Source organism: Chrysochloris asiatica, unplaced genomic scaffold (genome assembly GCF_000296735.1).
Source record: "Chrysochloris asiatica unplaced genomic scaffold, ChrAsi1.0 scaffold00019, whole genome shotgun sequence".
Classification (NCBI taxonomy): domain Eukaryota; kingdom Metazoa; phylum Chordata; class Mammalia; order Afrosoricida; family Chrysochloridae; genus Chrysochloris; species Chrysochloris asiatica.
The window spans coordinates 2,496,996-2,515,191 of NW_006408537.1; the positions used below are offsets into that span (position 1 = coordinate 2,496,996).

Below are 18,196 nucleotides of genomic sequence, written 5' to 3' on the forward strand. Positions count from 1 at the left end.
GATCTTCCTTATTCACTGTCCAGCTTTCGCATCCATATGAGGCTATTGAAAACACCATGGCCTGGGATAGATAGATAGATAGATAGATAGATAGATAGATAGATAGATAGATAGATAGATCATTGTATCATTTATTGCGCATCTAAATGCTTTCCATTCCCCAAAGATGGATTTATGATCATATATATTATATATATAGATATAGATATATAGATAGATAGATAGATGAGAAAGAGACTGAAGGAGGAATCCAAGACTATGGCCCTCAACCACATTTCAGATCTGGAATGGAACTCACCTTCATGGCATAATTTTCAGTCAAGCAGTAGATAGGTATATAGGGGAACAACAACACTAGTTAGGTATGCTCACCATGGAATGGTCAACCATCCAAGATCAAAAGGGCAACATTTTTCTAAGGACAAGGATGAGAAGGGATTGGAAGGAGGGTGGAATGGAAATTAGAACCACAGGGAGGAAGTGAGACAACTGATATTTCATAGAAGGAATTGTAATCATTGAAATGAAACAAAATGTATGATTTGTTGAAAGTAAAAGCTGATGATCTTCACTCAATTCACAATAAAGTTTCAAAAATAATAAAATCATTAATAGTATGGCTATTAGCATCATTAATTAGGAAACTGAGTCCCATAACTGAAACTTCTAAGGTCACACATCTGATTTTAGGTAGTACAGAAACCCAGACACATCTTTCCACCCCCAATCCAGGGTTATCTCCAATAGACTAAATTGCCCTCCTGACTCAGTGACTAACCCAATTATGCCTGATATCACCAGCCAAACTATGATCCTTTATGTGGCAAGTGAGTTCATATAAGAGCCCAAATGTCTGTTGCTCATTAAAGCAAATGCTGATGGCAGAAAATAAAAAGCTATGAATCATAGTGGATACAGAATTTATCACGTGGCAGGACTAGATTCCTGCACATCAGCCAGAGGCTGGCTTCAGAAGAGTAGATGGAATGTGATGTCCTCCCCAATTACCAATCTCTGCAGCTCTGGAAGGTTCCACAGAATCCAGCCTAGGCTCCACGTGTAAGAAAAGACCTTGTCCACTGACATTGATGGCAAGACCAGAGGGTCTCACCAACATTGAGATCCGATGCACTCCAACTGACAGTGAGCTCATCTGACAGACAACATGTGTTAGGTTTGAGAAAATAACTCCACATCTTGTTTTGTTCACCATAACCTGGAAGGCCTGGGAGTCACCAGAGAAACCAGTTCCAGTAAGATAAACCAGGAGGTTGTTGTCATCATCTTAAAAGAGGGAAAACAAACAAACAAAGTCATCTCTCAATGATAACACTCCATTTAAGAACTAACGTTCATTCCCTCTCACCTTCACCTCCCAATACTCAAGGAGTTGAAAGCTGACTCAAATACTGAACATTTGCATTTACTTGGAATACCCAGCCGCTATCTAAAATACTCTCAAACTAGTAATGAGAGATCACTCACTGCTCAATAAAAAAATCAAAATAAAGAATATTTCAAAACAAGGAACAGAGAGAATATGTTAAACCATCAATAATCTCCAAATCATGACCATATAATCATTTTATTATTACTGTTGTGTACTGTCAAGTCCATTTTGACTCATAGTTACCTCATGTGACAAAGTAGAACTGCCCCACAGGGTTTCCTAGGACAAAATCTTTGTGGGAGCAGCTCACCAGATCTTTTTTCTGAAGGAAACACTGGTAAATTCAAACCAATGCCCTTTTGGTTAGCGATTGAATGCTTAACCTGCCCCCCAAAACACTTTCTCCCATGTCTCTAAACCTTCACCTTATTAACACATACATCCTCTACCTGCCCAGGTACATGGCTGCTAACCAAATTACTTTTGAGTATAAAGTTCACGCCCAAGCCACAGATCATACCAAGAGAATACCACACAGAATGGACCTGGGGAGTTGAGCCTTGGAGATACTGGAATGAACAAGAGCCAGAGCAATGAGCTGGTATATCATTCACTCGCACAACCACCTGAAAAACACAAAATAATTCAAAACAAATTATGCATTCCATATGCACAGAGTTACTTGTGCAGTTTTCCAAAATAAAAATGTGTCAATGATTTACTTAGTCTTGTCTCTTTTCTTCTGTTTTCCCAGTAATAAACCCTATATTATAACAAATGCCAAGTTTTATTAAAATGATGATGGGTATGCTGAAACTTGATACTTCTGCAATTAAATATGCTAAACCTTTAGTAAATTCTCTCTGTGTTTTATATAGAAGTAAATTTAACATGATTGAAACTGTACAAGGACTTCATAACATTCTGTATATTCAACTAAGTATTCATTTCCACTGAAAAGTTCTTCCCTTTCTGGTAAATGCCAATAAAATAGGCACCTTCTTTATACCATCACTACACAGCTATATAAGAAGTTCTGGTAACACAACGGTTAAGTACTCAGCTGCTAACCAAAGATTGATAGTTCAAATCCACCCAGTAGCTCTGGGGGAAAATGGTCAAACAATCTGCTTCTGTAAGATTACAGCCAGGAAAACTCTATGGGGCAGTTCTACTTTGTCACAAGGGGTTGCTATGGGTCAGTCAACAACAGCAAGGGGTATATTTGCTTGTATATCTTTTTAGTCCTAGAATCAAGAGGACACTCTATTCTACGTCTTTCCCTCTCACTGGAACTAATGTTAATTTAGTAGAACTCAATCAATACTCGGATATAAGCAGGTGAAATAGATATCACTTAATTGCCTCTCGACAAATTTTTAAAAATGGATTAAAAGTACACACTCTAAGTATAAATGCTTACTTATAGAAGGGAAGGAGCCCTGGTGGTGCAGTGGTTAAGTCTCAGCTGCTAACCGAAAGGTCAGTGGTTCAAACCCACTCCATTGGAGAAGGCTTGTGTCTGCAAAGACCGCAGCATTGGAAACCCCATGGGGCAGTTCTACTCTGTCTTAGAGAGTTTCTATGATTCTGAATCAATTATAAGGTAATCGTTTTTTTAATTATTTATGGAGAGATCGGAATTTGAATGGCATGGATGATAAAGAACACTTTTATTTATAGTGTTTAATTTGTTCATAATGACCAAATAGACAAAATAAATATATCAAATTATCGACAGTGTCAGTCCTCAGTTTGGGTATGTGGGTGGTGGTTATCTTAGTCTTTGTAGTTTTCGTATTTTAAATTTGTCTCAATTTCAATATAGCCAATTATAGCAGGAGTATGGGCAGAAAGTGAAAATGAGTCAGTTTATTTACTACCCATTTTTACTGAAAGGCACAAATCATGTTTACTTACAAGGTTCTCTATGATTTTGTACCATAACAATAGTAATAACAATTATGACAATCTAATGTTGTATTTACAAAGCACTTACATTCTCAAAACATTTTATACTCTGGGAATAGAAAGAAGACCATGGTCATTGTCCCTGTCTTACTTACATTGACCCTTGGAAGTTAAATCAACTGGGTCTCATTACAAATCTTTGAAGGGCTGAGTTACATCGAAGCCTGCATTTGGAGGGCCTTCTACTCTCACCTGTGTGTGCTGGTTGGCAGTGGCCAACATGTCTCCAAAAATGGGTCCTAGAAAAACGCCACCATCATATAGCACCCGAGTAGTTACAACAGGGCTCACTCCAGTCAGATTTTCATCAGTGATCTGAAAAGGTTACATTTCTGGTGAGTTTCTGGTTACATTTCATGGAACAGAAGTCTAATCTTGATTAAACTAAATGGTAAGGGGTCTTTTCACACTTGGTTTCAGAGAAGCAAACAACAATACAAGTGGAAAAAGTGGGGCAGAGGAATAAAATCTAGACATGTAACAATAAGCAATGTCTAAGGAGCTCTGGTAGCGTAGTGGTTACGAATCGGGCTGCGAACCTTAGGGTCAGCGGTTCGAAACTACCAGCCGCTCCGCGGGAGAAAGATGAGGCTTTCTACTCCCGTAAAGATTTACACCCTCGGAAACCCTGTACAGGGTCGCTATGAGTTGGAACCAACTCCATGATACTTAACAACAACAACAACAATGTAAGTTCTGGTGTGGCACTGTGGGTTAATGTGCTGGACTGCAAGGTCAGTTTGAACCACAAGGTCAGCAGTTCAAGCTCACCAGTCACTCTTGGAAACCCTCTACTGGGTCACTACGAGTCAGAACTGACTCAACGGCACTTAACAATAACAATGTAAGTCCTGATGTGGCACTGTAGAATGAGTACTGGACGGAATGGTCTATTTGAGCCACAAGGTCAGCAGTTCAATTTCACCAGCCGCTTCTTGGAAACCTAGTGCAGGGTCACTATGAGTCAAAACTGACTTAACAGCCTTAACAGCAACAATGAAAGCCCCAGAAGACTACGAGAATGTTTATTTGTCAGTGGGGTTGCCTAAAGAGGCACAACACTCCAATCACTTCTATAGGTTTTGAGAGATTTTGTTTCTCTGTGCTTCTCTGGGTTGTATGTGTTTGCAATCTGAAACATGAAAATAGGAAGTAAGAAAGCAATTGTTATGAAATCAATACAGGGATTCCCATCTTTCCTCTATCGTTGCCCAAGTATAGTGTTTGAAAACCAGATGACTGGCGCGAAATTTCATCTTGGGCTTCATTTTATAATAACCAAATGTGAGAAGATCAGTAGATTATTTTTTAAAACCCTAAATATGCAACCGCAGCTGGTTTTGTCATTATCCAAAGACAGCAAATCTTTTTCCAAACTTCCTTCTGCTATGCCATCTGCCTCCATGGTAATCGAAGTCAATCACATCTGCTTAAATTACACAATAACAGATGTAAAATTATCGTGTGGTGGACACTGACCGACAGCTTCTCCACAGACAGTGAGTTGGGAAAGAAGATAGTACATTTAAATTGCTTCATCAGGAATGCAAGACGCAACAAAATTGTAGAAAACTTCCATAAAGAAAGATCATCGGACCCCTTTTCTTGAATGTTCCAACAAAATTAGCAATTCATAACACTTTCCATTTGTATAATCCTGGTTTTTTCTTTTTTTGACAGAATTGCTCCAGCACATCAAATCCATATCATCAAAATGGATACTGTACATACCTTGATGAAAATGGGCAAATCCCCAACCTTGGTGGACCAGGAGAGCGTCCACACATGTTCATAGCAAGAGCTTACATCTTCATTCACCATCAAGTCAGTGGTATTGAGGTACCTGGATGAGAAGTTGTCAGCACTGTTCTGTAAGAGCTTACGAAGGTGGCCAGCAGCAATGTGCACAGGGACACCTATGAGAAAAAAGTTTAAAAAAAGAAAACAGAAGACCCTAAGTAATTCATCTTGCAGGATCTCATCAAAGATATCAGAGTAAATATCAAAAGCTGCTAGGGTTTTCAAGGAAACCTCAAAGTCAAAATATAGCCTCAAGAGAACCCTCAAATCTAGTCAAGCTACTTTTCTCTATGGCAAATACAAGTCATTACCCACTTTCTGGAGTCCCTGGACCATGCAAAACGTTCATGTGTTTGGCTGCTAACCAAAAGGTTGGAAGGTTCAAGTTCACTCAGACTTTCAGAAGAAAGACCTGGTGATATACTTTCAATACTCAGTGGAGCATAATCTTAGTCTGACACACATATGTCTCCAGGAGTCAGCTGATTCAACAGAACTGTCAGTGAGTCCCCTTTTTACAATATGATGTCTTTAAACAACATCACATAGCAGTCAGAGAGCACAACCACATCAGACAGACCCATCTCAAGACTGTCAACTCAGAGCATAAACTCCAAACACACTGGTAATGCCTGAAAGTTTAAATAGTGGATTTTCCCTGGAAAAATTAAGCCAGTCCCGTGAAAAGAAAAAAAATTGGCCATTTTTCACAGGGAGTGGAGGAGGTACATAACAGCTGACACCCATAAAACCTTAGTCAACCCAGCTGAGGAATGTTGGCATCCAATTGCAGTTTCTCTATTAGAATTTCCTTTAAGCCCAACCACCTGCTTCCCCATTCCACATTCCCACAGAGAAATAACAACACTGTGTTTGAACCCTATTTGTGATTGAACTTTGCTCCGTGCTTTACCAAAAGTTTCCATTTCATTAGCTACTCACAACGGCCCTGTGAGGTGGGTCAGGTGGGCATCCTAACACTGACTTTAAAGAAGAAACACAGCAAGCTTCAGAAGCTTGCCAACTAAGTGAGAGGTTTAGATTAAAAACAAAGTTTCACCTTCTACCTACTCAACAGCCTTGACTTATTCCAAACTGCCCTGAGGGTTAATAAAACACTACAGATCCCCCAAACCCCTCACCTCCCCCCCACCTGCTATCCAAAAGCAGGCATTCCTATGAAACATTTCATAAAGCGAGATGGTGTAAAATGAAGAAGCAATTACTGTTCATTTATATGGGAAAATGTTTTGAGCATGCTCAGATTAGAAAAACTCACCTAGCAAATCATGCCAAATAACACATATACCCTAAAATAGCACTAACATACAGTGTTCACAGACGCAGTTCAGAGCTATAGTGGTTGAGATGCAGAGTGTGTTTCCTGGGGAAGGACCTTGGAGACACTCACTCATCGACGTGTGTTGTCTCTCCAACAACTGGCTCCAAACAAACGCTGAACACCTACTTTAGCTTTCCCCTTTTTTTCCTACAAGTGGAACCCATCTTTGAATTTCCTTCAGTTAGTGCAGAGGTGGGGAATGCCTGGCCTACACAATCATTTGTTCTGGCCCTGCCAAGTCAACCACAGTTCCAGCCATCACATTGTTTTGTTATTAAGTGCTATCAAGTCAGTTCTGACTCATAGTAACTCTGTATAGGGTTTCAAAGAGCAGCTGGTGGGTTTGAACTACCAACCTTGTGGTTCACAGTCCAGTGCTGATCCTACAGCGCCATACCAGGAGTCCAAGGAGTGAGTTAATTAAATGTTTGACTAAATATAGCAGGCTAATTTTCAAGCTGATAATGTATAGCCCTCAAATGATGTTATAAATATCCAAGTCGCCCTTGGCAGAAAAAAGATTCCCCACCTTAGTTAGTACAAACAGGTACTAATACAGAGGTCTTGTATAAAAGCAAAGTGACGTAAAATGAACTTTCAATCAACTGGGGATACTTGCACTACATTGCTGGAAAGGAGCCCTGGTAATGCAGTGATTAAGCACCCGGTTGCTAATAGAAAGGTTGGAGGTTCAAACCCACCAGCTGCTCCATGGGAGAAAGATGTGGCAGTCTTTTTTCATATATATTTTTAGTCTTGGAACGCATATGAAGTAGTTCAACACAAGCCTACTATGAGTCAAAATCAACTTGACAACAGTGGGTTTTTTAGATTTCTAAAATGCAAACAAAATTCCCATTGTGTGAAAAAACATTTTTGACATGAATACATCATTTGACCCATTATTACCATTTCAAAAGATCAGATTAAGGCTGACTTGTTTTGTGAGCAGTGATGTGGGGAACATGGTGGCAGATCAAAGAGCAGTAGCCCTTGTCCAGGATTGGGCATAGAACATGGAACAGCAGTGAACTTCACTCTTGCTTATTCGCCCCTTCATCAGACTCTAACAACCTGTTGTTGTTGTTAGGTGCTCCCAGGTCGGTTCTAACTCATAGCAAACCTATGCACAACAGAACGAAACACTGCCCAGTCTTGGGCCATCCTCACGATTGTTGTTGTATTTCAGTCCATTGTTGCTGCCACTGTGTCAATTCATCTTGTTAAAGAGCTTCCTCTTTTTCACTGACCCTTCACTTTACCAAGTATGATATATTTCTTCAGGAATTGGTTCCTCCTGATAATATGTCCAAAGTACAAAAGGCAAGTCTCTCCATCCCTGCTTCTAACAAGCATTCTGACTGAACTTCTTCCAAGCCAGATTTATTTGTTATTCTGACAGCCCGTGATACTTTTCACATTCTTTACCAGTACCATAATTCAAATGCATCAACTCTTCTACTACAGTCTTCCAACGTTTTTCATTGTCCAACTTTCACATGCGTATAAGGCAATTGAAAATACCATGGTTTGGTCCTCAAACTGATCTCTTTGCTCTTTCACACTTTAAAGAGCTTTTTTGCAGCAGATTTGCCTAATGCATCATTTGATTTTTCAACTGCTGTTTCCACGAACATAGACTGTGGATCCAAGCAAAATGAAGTCTCTGACAACATCAATCTTTCTCCATTTATCATGATGGTCCAGTTGTAAGGATTTTTGTTTTCTTTATATTGAGGTACAATCCATACTGAAAGCTGTAGTTTTGAACTTCACCAGTTAAGTATTTCAAGTCCTCTTCACTTCCAGAAAGCAAGATTGTGTTATATGCATATCACACATTGTTAATGAATCTTCCTCCAATGTTCATATAATCCAGCTTCTTAAATTCTTTGTCCAGGATATGGACTGAATAAGTATGCTTAAAGGATACAACCCTGGCATGACCTTTTGTGATTTTAAGCCATTTAGTATCCCCTTGTTCTGTTTGAACAACTGCCTCTTGGTCTTATACAGGTTTCTCATGAGCACAATGAAGAGTTCTGGAAAATCCATATCTATAGTTTGCTATGATCTACACAGGTGAATGCCTTTTTGTGGGTAACAAAACACAAGTAAGCATCTTTATGGTGACCTCAGCCTTCAGCCAAGATCCATCTGATGTCAGCAATGATATTCCTAGTTCCATGCCCTCTTCCGGATTTGACTTGAATTTCTGGCAGTTCCCTATTTATGCTTTGCTGCAACCATTTTTTAATTATATTCAGCAAAATTTTACTTGGATGTATTATTAATGATATTGTTGGATGATTTTCTCATTCCATTGGATCATCTTTCTTTGGAATGAACACAAATATGGATTTCTTCCAATCTTTTGGCCCTGTAGCTGTCTTCCAAATTTATTGACATAGATGAATGAGCAAATCCAGTGCTAAATCAATTTGTTGAAACATTTGCATTTGTATTCCATCGATTTCTGGAGCCTTGTTTTTTGCCCATGCATTCAGTGCACCTTGAACTTCTTCCTTCAGTACTATCAACTCTTGATTACATGGTAACCCCTTTAAATGTTTGAACATCATCCAATTCTTTTTGGTACAGTGACTCTGTGTACTCCTTCCTCTTCCTTTTGATGATTCCTGTGTCATTCAATATTTTGCCCATAGAATACTTCAATATTACAAGGTCTTTCAACTTGAGAAATGCTGAGCATGTTTTTCCCTTGTGGTTTTCTAACTCCAATTGTTTGCCCATTTCATTGTAATATTTGAATTTGTCTTTTCGAGCTTCCCTTTGAAATCTTCTTCTCGGCTGTTTTACTTCATCATTTCTTCCTGTCTCTCTAGCTTCTCTGTGTTCAAAAGCAAGTTATAACCTACGGGCCCTCAACGTTTCCCAAGTTGTCCCACACAGTAAACCATTCCATTTCTCTTATCCCAAGAGAATTCTTTGCAAGCTCAACATCTTTCTGCTTGGGAGAGCAAAAGACTTCTCTACCATGAGTCCATTTTTACACAGCTACTCTTTTCTCCTGAATCTCCCTTCTGATTGCTCTCTATTTCTATCAAATAAATAATATATCATAATCACTACTTGGAAGGAGCTCTGGTAGCGTAGTGGTTACGAATCGGGCTGCGAACCTTAAGGTCAGCGGTTCGAAACTACCAGCCGCTCCGTGGGAGAAAGATGAGGCTTTCTACTCCCGTAAGGATTTACACCCTCGGAAACCCTGTACAGGGTCGCTATGGGTCGGAACCGACTCGACGGCACTTAACAAACAAAAAACAATCACTACTTGGAGTCCTGGTGTGGTGCTGTGAGTTAATGTGCTGGACTGCAAAGACAGTTTGAACCACAAGGTCGGCAATTCAAGCTCACCAACTGCTCCTTGGGAAACCTTTACAGGGTCACTATGAGTCGGAACCTACTCAACGGCACTTAACAACAACAACAATCACTTCTTGGACTCCTGGTGTGGCACTTTAGGATCAGCACTGGACTGTGAACCACAAGGTCAGCAGTTCAAACCCACCAGTTACTCCTCAGAAACCCTATACAGAGTTGCTATGAGTCAGAAATGACTTAATGGCACTTAACAACAATCACTTCTAATTTTATTTCTTCATAAAATATATATTTTAAAAAATATTTATAGGTTATTCTACTCTAGTGGTATCTAAAAGTTCTTTCTACCTTTGTTATGACCACTAAAGTCCTCATATATGTTATGATCATTGAGTGTACTTCTGAAGAACAGTAGCTACCTCTGAGTTCAACTCAGGGAACTCCCGAGACAGGAGTACTGACCTGGGAATCAAATATCCAAGTTTATATCTGAGCAAGTGTAAATATCAATATACTGGGCTAAATGGTTGTTGTTGTTGTTAAGTGCCATCGAGTCAATTCTGACCCATAGTGATCCTGTATAGGGTTTCCAATGAGCAACTGGTGAGCTTGAACCACCGACCTTGCAGTTCAAATGACTTGCAGTCTGACGCATTAGCCCACAGTGCCACACCAGGACTCCATCAAAATATAGGTTCACCTTCTAATCCCCAGAACCTTGAGTATTACCTTATAAGACAAAAACTAAATATTACTTTACATGGCAAAAACTGTGATTAACAAAGGAACAAATAGTATATGGTTGCACTTATTTGGTGAAATTTATAGGACAGACAAATGTTCAGAGAACAAAGTTTATTAGTGGCTACCAGGGTTAGATGTGAGGGAGAGAAAACGGGGGACTCACTACTTAAGGGACACTGAGCTTCTATTAATAGTGATGGAAAAATTAGGAAATGGTAATGGTTAAACACAAAGAATTCTGGAAAGGTAAACAACTTGTTACACACATATCTATCATGATAACACATACACCCAAACATACGTTTGTATATATTGAAAATTTGATTTCCCTAAGAATCTTGAGAGAAGGAATTTATCCTAGATGTGGGCCCTCGATGTATCGTATACCAGGAAGCTTCAAAAAAATTGTGGGGAACGGAATTAAAAGGTAATGGAAATCTCTGAAGCACCCTCATATATAATTATGAGGGAGAGACAGGGTGAGTTTTGAGACAGAAGAGGGGATAGTAACAAACCACAGAATTAGAGACTGAAGTACTGTGGCTACAAGACAGTGAACATCTGCAGTCACAGGAAGCTGGAAGAGGCAGGGGGCAGATTCTCCCCTAGAACCTTTGCAGGGAGTGTGGCCCTGTAGTCATGTTAATTTTGAACGCTGGCCTTCAGAACTCTGAGAGAATACATTTCTGCTGTTTGAAATCACCGAGTGTGGCCATTTGTCATGACAGCTTAAGGAAACCAAGCACTCTGCTTCCACTGCTGCAACATTTAATGGTTGGCTGGGATGTTGTTTACCTGAAATTTCCCCTAAAAATGTAAATGAAAAGTATTGCACCCTTAAATTCCTCTTACCAGGTATCACTGTATTAAAAAACTGAATCTGAAAGTGTCCTCCTAACGCTGGACTCGTCCTCTGTAGTCTCTGTGTTGTCACCTGGACCAGTTCGGAGCCTTCTTCTGTTCCTTCAGCCTGCAAGGACCTGTGACACATCAAAAGCAAGGCATTAACAACAGCAACCCTCCAGAAGTGCCAGGCCAGACAGATGACAGACAAAGACCAGGTCATCTACCACGGGTCCAGACCATGAGCTCCAGCTCCCAAAACTGACCGTCCCTCTGCTATTACAACAGAGAAGCACACTATTCATCCTAGAATTCTCTGGAGGATCCCACCCTTCACCCTGCACTGACACCGAGAGCTTAGGGACCCAGAGGAAAGGCCGATGGTCTGCCTCCACTGGTCTGATCCTGACACACACAATTGAAAGGTAACGTGGTTTTCTCTAATTCATTCACATAATCAAATAAAAGTCAGTGATCCTCAGATGCCACACCTACCTGCCCAGTGTCCAAGCTGAAATACAGGCCACTCCTTCCAGCAAAGTTCCTATCTAGTCCCTTTGTACAAGCACACTCCCTGCCTGATGCTGCTTTTAATATAACAATTGTGTCAAATAAATTGTGACACATCATGCAGTGAAATACTGTTCAGGCATTAAAAATTGCATTTTAAAAAGATGTTTAATAGAATGGGGAAGTAGTCAATATATGTCTGAAAAGGGCAGTTGACACTTAAAAGGGGGCTTCAAAAAGGTCATGGAAAAATTCTATGATATTTTCATTCCATTTCCCACAAACTTTTTGAAGTTTCCTCATATAGTGTTGCAAGGAACACAGTGGATCTGTAGGATAAACAGAGTTAGTGGTTCAAGCCCACCAGCTACTCTATAAGAGAAAGATGAAACTTTCTATGAGTTTCTATGAGTCAGAACCCGCTTGAAAGTACTTAACATATAATGTACAATGTATGGTCCCACTTCGATCCATAAAAAAGTAAATATATACATGTTTATCTGTATATAAAATAGTTTGGGACCAAAGCTATGGAAATATGAATCTAATGTTTTAATAGAAGTTATCTCCAAAAAGAGGTATTTTGAGAGATTTTCAAATTCTTCTGTGTACTTTTAGAGTTCTGGTGTAGCACTGGAGAATAAGCACTGAACTGAAAGGTCGACTTAAACCTCAAGGTCAGCGGTTCAAACTCACCAGCTGCTCCTTGGAGACTCTATACAGGGTCACTATGAGTTGCAACTGACTCGTGGCACTTAACAACAACAACAACAACGTTTATTTCTCAAATTTTCAGCAATGAACATAGGTATACCATTTCATAACAACGTAACACTGTTGTTGTTAATGATGCTGTTAATTGTTGATTCCAACTCATAGCAACGCAATGGGACAGAGGGTCTCCTAGGTTATGGTCATTACAGAAGCAGATTACTAGACTTTTTCTCCTGAAGAGCCACTGGATGGACTTGAACCACAGACCTTTCGGTTAGCATCCAAGCATTTCAAATAAACTAATATAATCATTGATTATATTTAAATAACTTATGCTTTAAAAAAAGAGAAAGAGAGAGAGAGAGGGAGGGAGGGAGGGAGGGAGGGAGGGAGGGAGGGAAGGAAGGAAGGAAGGAAGGAAGGAAGGAAGGAAGGAAGGAAGGAAGGAAGGAAGGAAGGAAGGAAGGAAATAGGAAAAAATTCCTCAACAGGAAAAAAAGTCAGAAAGGGCAATATGTTTCCTTCCTTTCACCTGCCTCCTTGGGAGCCAATAGCGTGGCTATGTCTGTGGGCATTTCAGGAAAACCGATTAAACATATAGGAAAACTGCAGCTTTTCGAGCAGGCACCAGGCACGTGCAGGCCATGTGCTTGCTTAAACAGCTTCTTCAAGCACTCTCTATAGTCTGGCAGTCACCAAAATCGCAACATTCCTAGCTGAATTATTTGTTACAATTTAAAATATTTGAACAATGCAAATCAATGATCTGCATTGAAATAAAAACAAGTTTGTTTTTGTTTTGTTTTTTTGACAGTAACGTGTCTACAAATGTTTGACTCTTAAGAAGCAACGCTTATGGGGCTCTAGTGCCACCTGGTGGTTAGTTCTTAGAATAGCTACTTTTGCTGCCGTGCAAGTCCGTTCTGACTCTAGGCTTTCAGAGGAGCTGCTGGTGTGTTTGAACTGCTTTGCGGTCCAGTTCTTATCCTATAGCGCCACACCAGTGTTCCTTAGAATATTTCATTTCCCTTCAAAAGATTTGGAAACAATTAACACTTCTGGAAAAGAAGAGAATGAAGACAAGGGGAAGAAAAGAAAACAGTGGCAATGTAAACTTGTTAAAAGCTTAAAAATACAAATATTTTTAAACAATTTTACTGGAAACTAACAACATTCATAATTTAAACCCCATTTGTTCTCAAAGTATGGGCACCAGATTAGCATCATCTGGGACCTCGTTAGAAATGCAAAGTCTCAGGCCTTCCATACCACACCCCAGACTTTGAGGAAGAGACCCAGTTTGTGTTTTAGGAAGCCCTTCTTGTGAGTCTGACATGCCTCCTCAAGTCCGAGGACCACTGCTTTAAGCAACAAGATAAGCAGCTTTTGCTGATACAATTTCCATCTCTGCACCCCTAAAATCAAGTAGCAAGGCCAAAATGATCAGACAGCAAGGCTGATTCCCTACCGTACAGTGATGAGCGGGAGCTCCGTGCCACACCCTGCCGACCAAAACGTTGCATTGTAGACTGGAGGGGATCCCGCCACAGAGACAGAGACCACCAGATTCCCACCTGGACGAGCTGTTCCAGAGTCAACTTGAGAAACTAAAGACCAAAGACCAGTGTTCATTCTCTCAGGATGGGCAACCTGATGTTTGGCAAACCCCACCTGGATATGCTGAACTACTTAAAACATTGCTGTTGTTGGTAAGTGTCTCAAGTCTGTTCCGACTCAGCGATCCTCTCAGCGATCCTGTATACTTTTTCCCAGCAGCGCCTGGTGAGTTTAAACCAAGCCAGCCAAGCAACATGGACCTCCATCCTTTCTTCCTTTCCTTCCCAAGCTCCCCTGCAACACTCAGAATGCATAGCTGAGCTTGTTTTAAAACAAGATAAAGAAATATGAAAGAGGTCATTCGACCGAAGGCTCTCCCCACTTAAGACTCCTTCTGTAAGCAATATAAGACTTCAGACTAGCCAATTAGATGCTGTGACTCAGCTAACTTTCAGTTACTCAGTGCCCAGGTTCCATAAGGTTAAACACTTGGTTCCAACCAATCTGGTATAGCTTGTTTCACTAGCCAGTTGGCTTACTAAAATCACTCTGCTCCTAGCCGTTTACAGTTTGAGTTGATGGAAGCATGTGAATGATTGTGTGTTTGAATAAAATCATTAATATTTTATTAAAACTGATTTTTTTTTTCTTTTAACAGAGACACAGTAGAAGTACTGCAGTGTGAGGGCCATAGGAAGACAGCCTGTGAGGTGAAAAGAGTGTGAGTTTGAGACAGACTTCTGCTCAAATCTTGATTTTTCTACTTCTAATTCTGAAAATCAGTTGCCCCGGAGTTGAGCATGACATGCTATAAGATAAGCACCAGACGGCAAACCTCAAGGTCGGAGGTTCAAACCCACCAGCCGCTTTTCAGAAACCTTACACAGGGTCACTATGAGTCAGAACCAACTTGGTGGCACTTAACAACAACAACAATTCTAAAAAATAGCTACCCTACAGTTGACCCTGACACACCGGATACTGGATATGTGTGTCAGAGTGGAACTGTGCACCATAGGGTTTTCAATGACTGATTTTGAAAACACCAAATAAACAACATAGGATAAACTATGAATAGCTGATGTTGTCTATTAATAATCCTCAAAACAAAGCTGTTATCAACAGGGTAACTAGACACAGTAGAAAATCATCTTTTTCTTATGTTGTCCTCCCCTTTCCTTCTTCCCACATCACACTTCTGGATAATCCCAGATGCTGGATAATTCCAAATACTGGAGAAGTTGGTGGCAAAGAGTTGAGGGCAGTGAGAAAAAGGCTCTAGATCCTTGGCTACAAGGGTTTTGAGGGGCAGGGTTGAATTTTAGGGAAACAAGAGAAAGGAGAATATACCTCTCATCTAGCCCTGAATGTCCTAGCCCCTCAATTCAAGGGTAGGAAATATCGATCCCCTTAGCCTTGTGCAGAGCTCGGGTCACCAAATCCCCCCAGCCAGTTGTTATGGACACCAACAAATTCATCCAGTAACCCCAGACAGACTTAAACCACAAAACAGATGCAGTGATGTGGATGGCCCTTGCCACCCACCGCCAAGCTCCTCTCTCATCATCTCTGAAATTTTTAGGGAAAAGATTATAAAGGTTTCCATTTTATAAATATGTTTCAATCAAAGTGTCAATGATAATCTCATCCTTTCTCTTTGGAGATAGCGAGATGAACAAAAATCAGCAAAGCTGAATCATAAGAGATTTGACGGAAAAGTGAGCAAAAGGTGGAAGCCTGAAGCCCTGAAGGTAAACTGCACTGCTTTCTCTGGACTGTGGGTTTCTCTTTCCCTGAGTGCACATCATACATGGTCAGCCTCAGAAGGACCCCTAGTGAGCACTTCCTTGCAAAGACTTATGAGCAAGCAGGCAAAGGAGGCTTCCTGGAGGAAGTGGCCAGGCTTGTGCTCTGAATGAGTAGGTGAATCAGGATGGGTAGCAAGAAGGACTAAGGCATTCTCTTGAGAACATGGCTACCCTCCAAACTCTCACTGAGTCTGCCTGCGAGTCATAAATCAGACTTTAGCCCATTGCATAATCCAGATTGGGCTGTGTTCCTGCAGGCACTCTATATGACAGATACTAACACAGAGTGAGTGGTGGGGAAATCCTACTGGTCCACTAACATCAATTCTTAGTATTCAGTACTTACTATTGTCAGGAACTGTGATGAGTGCTTTACATTATACATCAGTTTATCTTTGAAGTATTTTGGTGAGACAAGGTCCTTATTCTCCCCATTTTACAGATAAGGAAACCAAGACAAGAAAGTAGGGAAGCTGGGGTAAGAGTATGGGCACTTAGCTTTACCAATCTACAGCAGAAGAGCCAGCAGTAAAAGCAAGCACGGTGGTTAATAAGACGGAAGAGAGGTTACCAGGAGAGTATAGGGACTAAGGTGGCCCTATCCCAACCCCATCTCCTTTGAGGAACAAAGGCAGGCAAAATGTAGACTTACTTCTCCTTCCTCCCCCCCATTAGAAGAACAGCAGTCACGAGCAGGTGAGTTTGAGGAGGAGATCACCTGTTAGGTTTGTGTCTGTGATAATGATTTCATCCACATAGAACGAGCCCATCTCCTGAACCAGAGGAAGGAGCTCTAGCCGATGAATCAGCACTGAGGTGTTTGCCGGAGGGGGCTGCAGATACCCAGAAGGACGCATACAAGTCTCCCAGAGGTCAGTGCAGGAGAACAGCCAGCTGAAAAACAAGTGCCGAGCAGAAGTAGGCCTCTCAGTGTGCACCATCAGTTCTTCCATGTTATAGACCTGTGTCTCAAACCAGGGAGCCTGGGGTCTGTGTGGCCAGGGGAGAGACCCTGCACCAAACAGTCCTGGTTCCACAGGTGCAAACATTCCATCCCATCCAAATCAGCCCCAGCTCTGTTTTGAATATAACACTTTTTTCCACTTGCCATTGAATCATTTCTGACTTGGTGACCCCATGCATGCCAGAATAGAACCGTGCTCCATAGAATCCTCAGTGACTGATACATCAGTAGTAGATTCCAGGCCTGTCTTCAGAAGTGCCTCTGAGTAGACTTGAAGCTTCAATGTTTGGTTAACTATTTGCATCACCCCCGAACTCCTTGATGTAACACTAGTGAATTTCATTTTAAGTCAAACATACATTCATGACAACACTCAATGTCTACAGCATCTTCAAATGATAATTGTATACTTTAAGTAGATCAGAGGTGAAGAATCTAACCACAGAGAAGACTGATATACCTGGACATCGCTAGACTCATTTGGGTTTAACAGCATTTGCCAAGTCCATGTGGTGACATGTGGAAAGAGCAGTGGATCCAGGAGGCAAGATGCCAGGGTTGTACTCCAAGCTCTTTGCTCACTCACTGAATGGACTTTCCAAATCCAAAGTTAAACCCAGTAGATTCCTACTCATAGCAACCCTCATAGGACAGAGTAAAAAAGCACAAGGTTCCCATGGCTGTGATCCTTCTGAAAGAGACTGCCACATCTGTCTGCGATGGAACAACTGGTGGATTTGAACTGCCAACCTTTCAGTTAATAACTGAATGCTTAACTACTGTGCCACCACAGCTCCTGAATCAACTTTGTTGTTGTTGTTGTTAGGTACCACTGAGTCCATGCTGACCCATGATGACCCTCTGCACAACAGAACAAAACACTGTCCAGTCCTGCTCCAATCTCACAAACATAGTTATACTTGAGCTCACTGCTGCTGCTACTGTGCCAATCCATCTAATCGGGGATTTCCGTTTTTGCTGACACTCTACTTTACCAACCATGATGTCCTTCTCCAGGGACAGGTCCTTCCTGATAATATATCCATAGTATCATATTGAAGAGGTCCAAGAGCTGAAAAGAAAATTTCAAAGATCAGCTCGAGAAGATAAAGTCAAATACTATAATAAAATATGCAAAGATTTAGAGTTAGAAAACCAAAAGGGAAGAACACGGTCAGCAATTTCTCAAGCTGGGGGAACTGAAGAAA

General features: G+C 40.9%; 1 protein-coding gene across 1 annotated transcript in view; it reads right to left on the bottom strand.

Annotated features, from left to right (window-relative positions):
- PKHD1 (polycystic kidney and hepatic disease 1 (autosomal recessive)) overlaps positions 1–18,196 on the bottom strand; it is a 722,421-nt gene that overhangs the window by 660,481 nt on the left and 43,744 nt on the right. Inside the window, 7 exon segments of the mRNA XM_006835767.1 lie at positions 1,009–1,284; positions 1,911–2,016; positions 3,554–3,676; positions 5,093–5,277; positions 11,445–11,572; positions 14,128–14,266; positions 16,743–16,918. Of these exon segments, the coding sequence (XP_006835830.1) occupies positions 1,009–1,284; positions 1,911–2,016; positions 3,554–3,676; positions 5,093–5,277; positions 11,445–11,572; positions 14,128–14,266; positions 16,743–16,918 (1,133 nt within the window).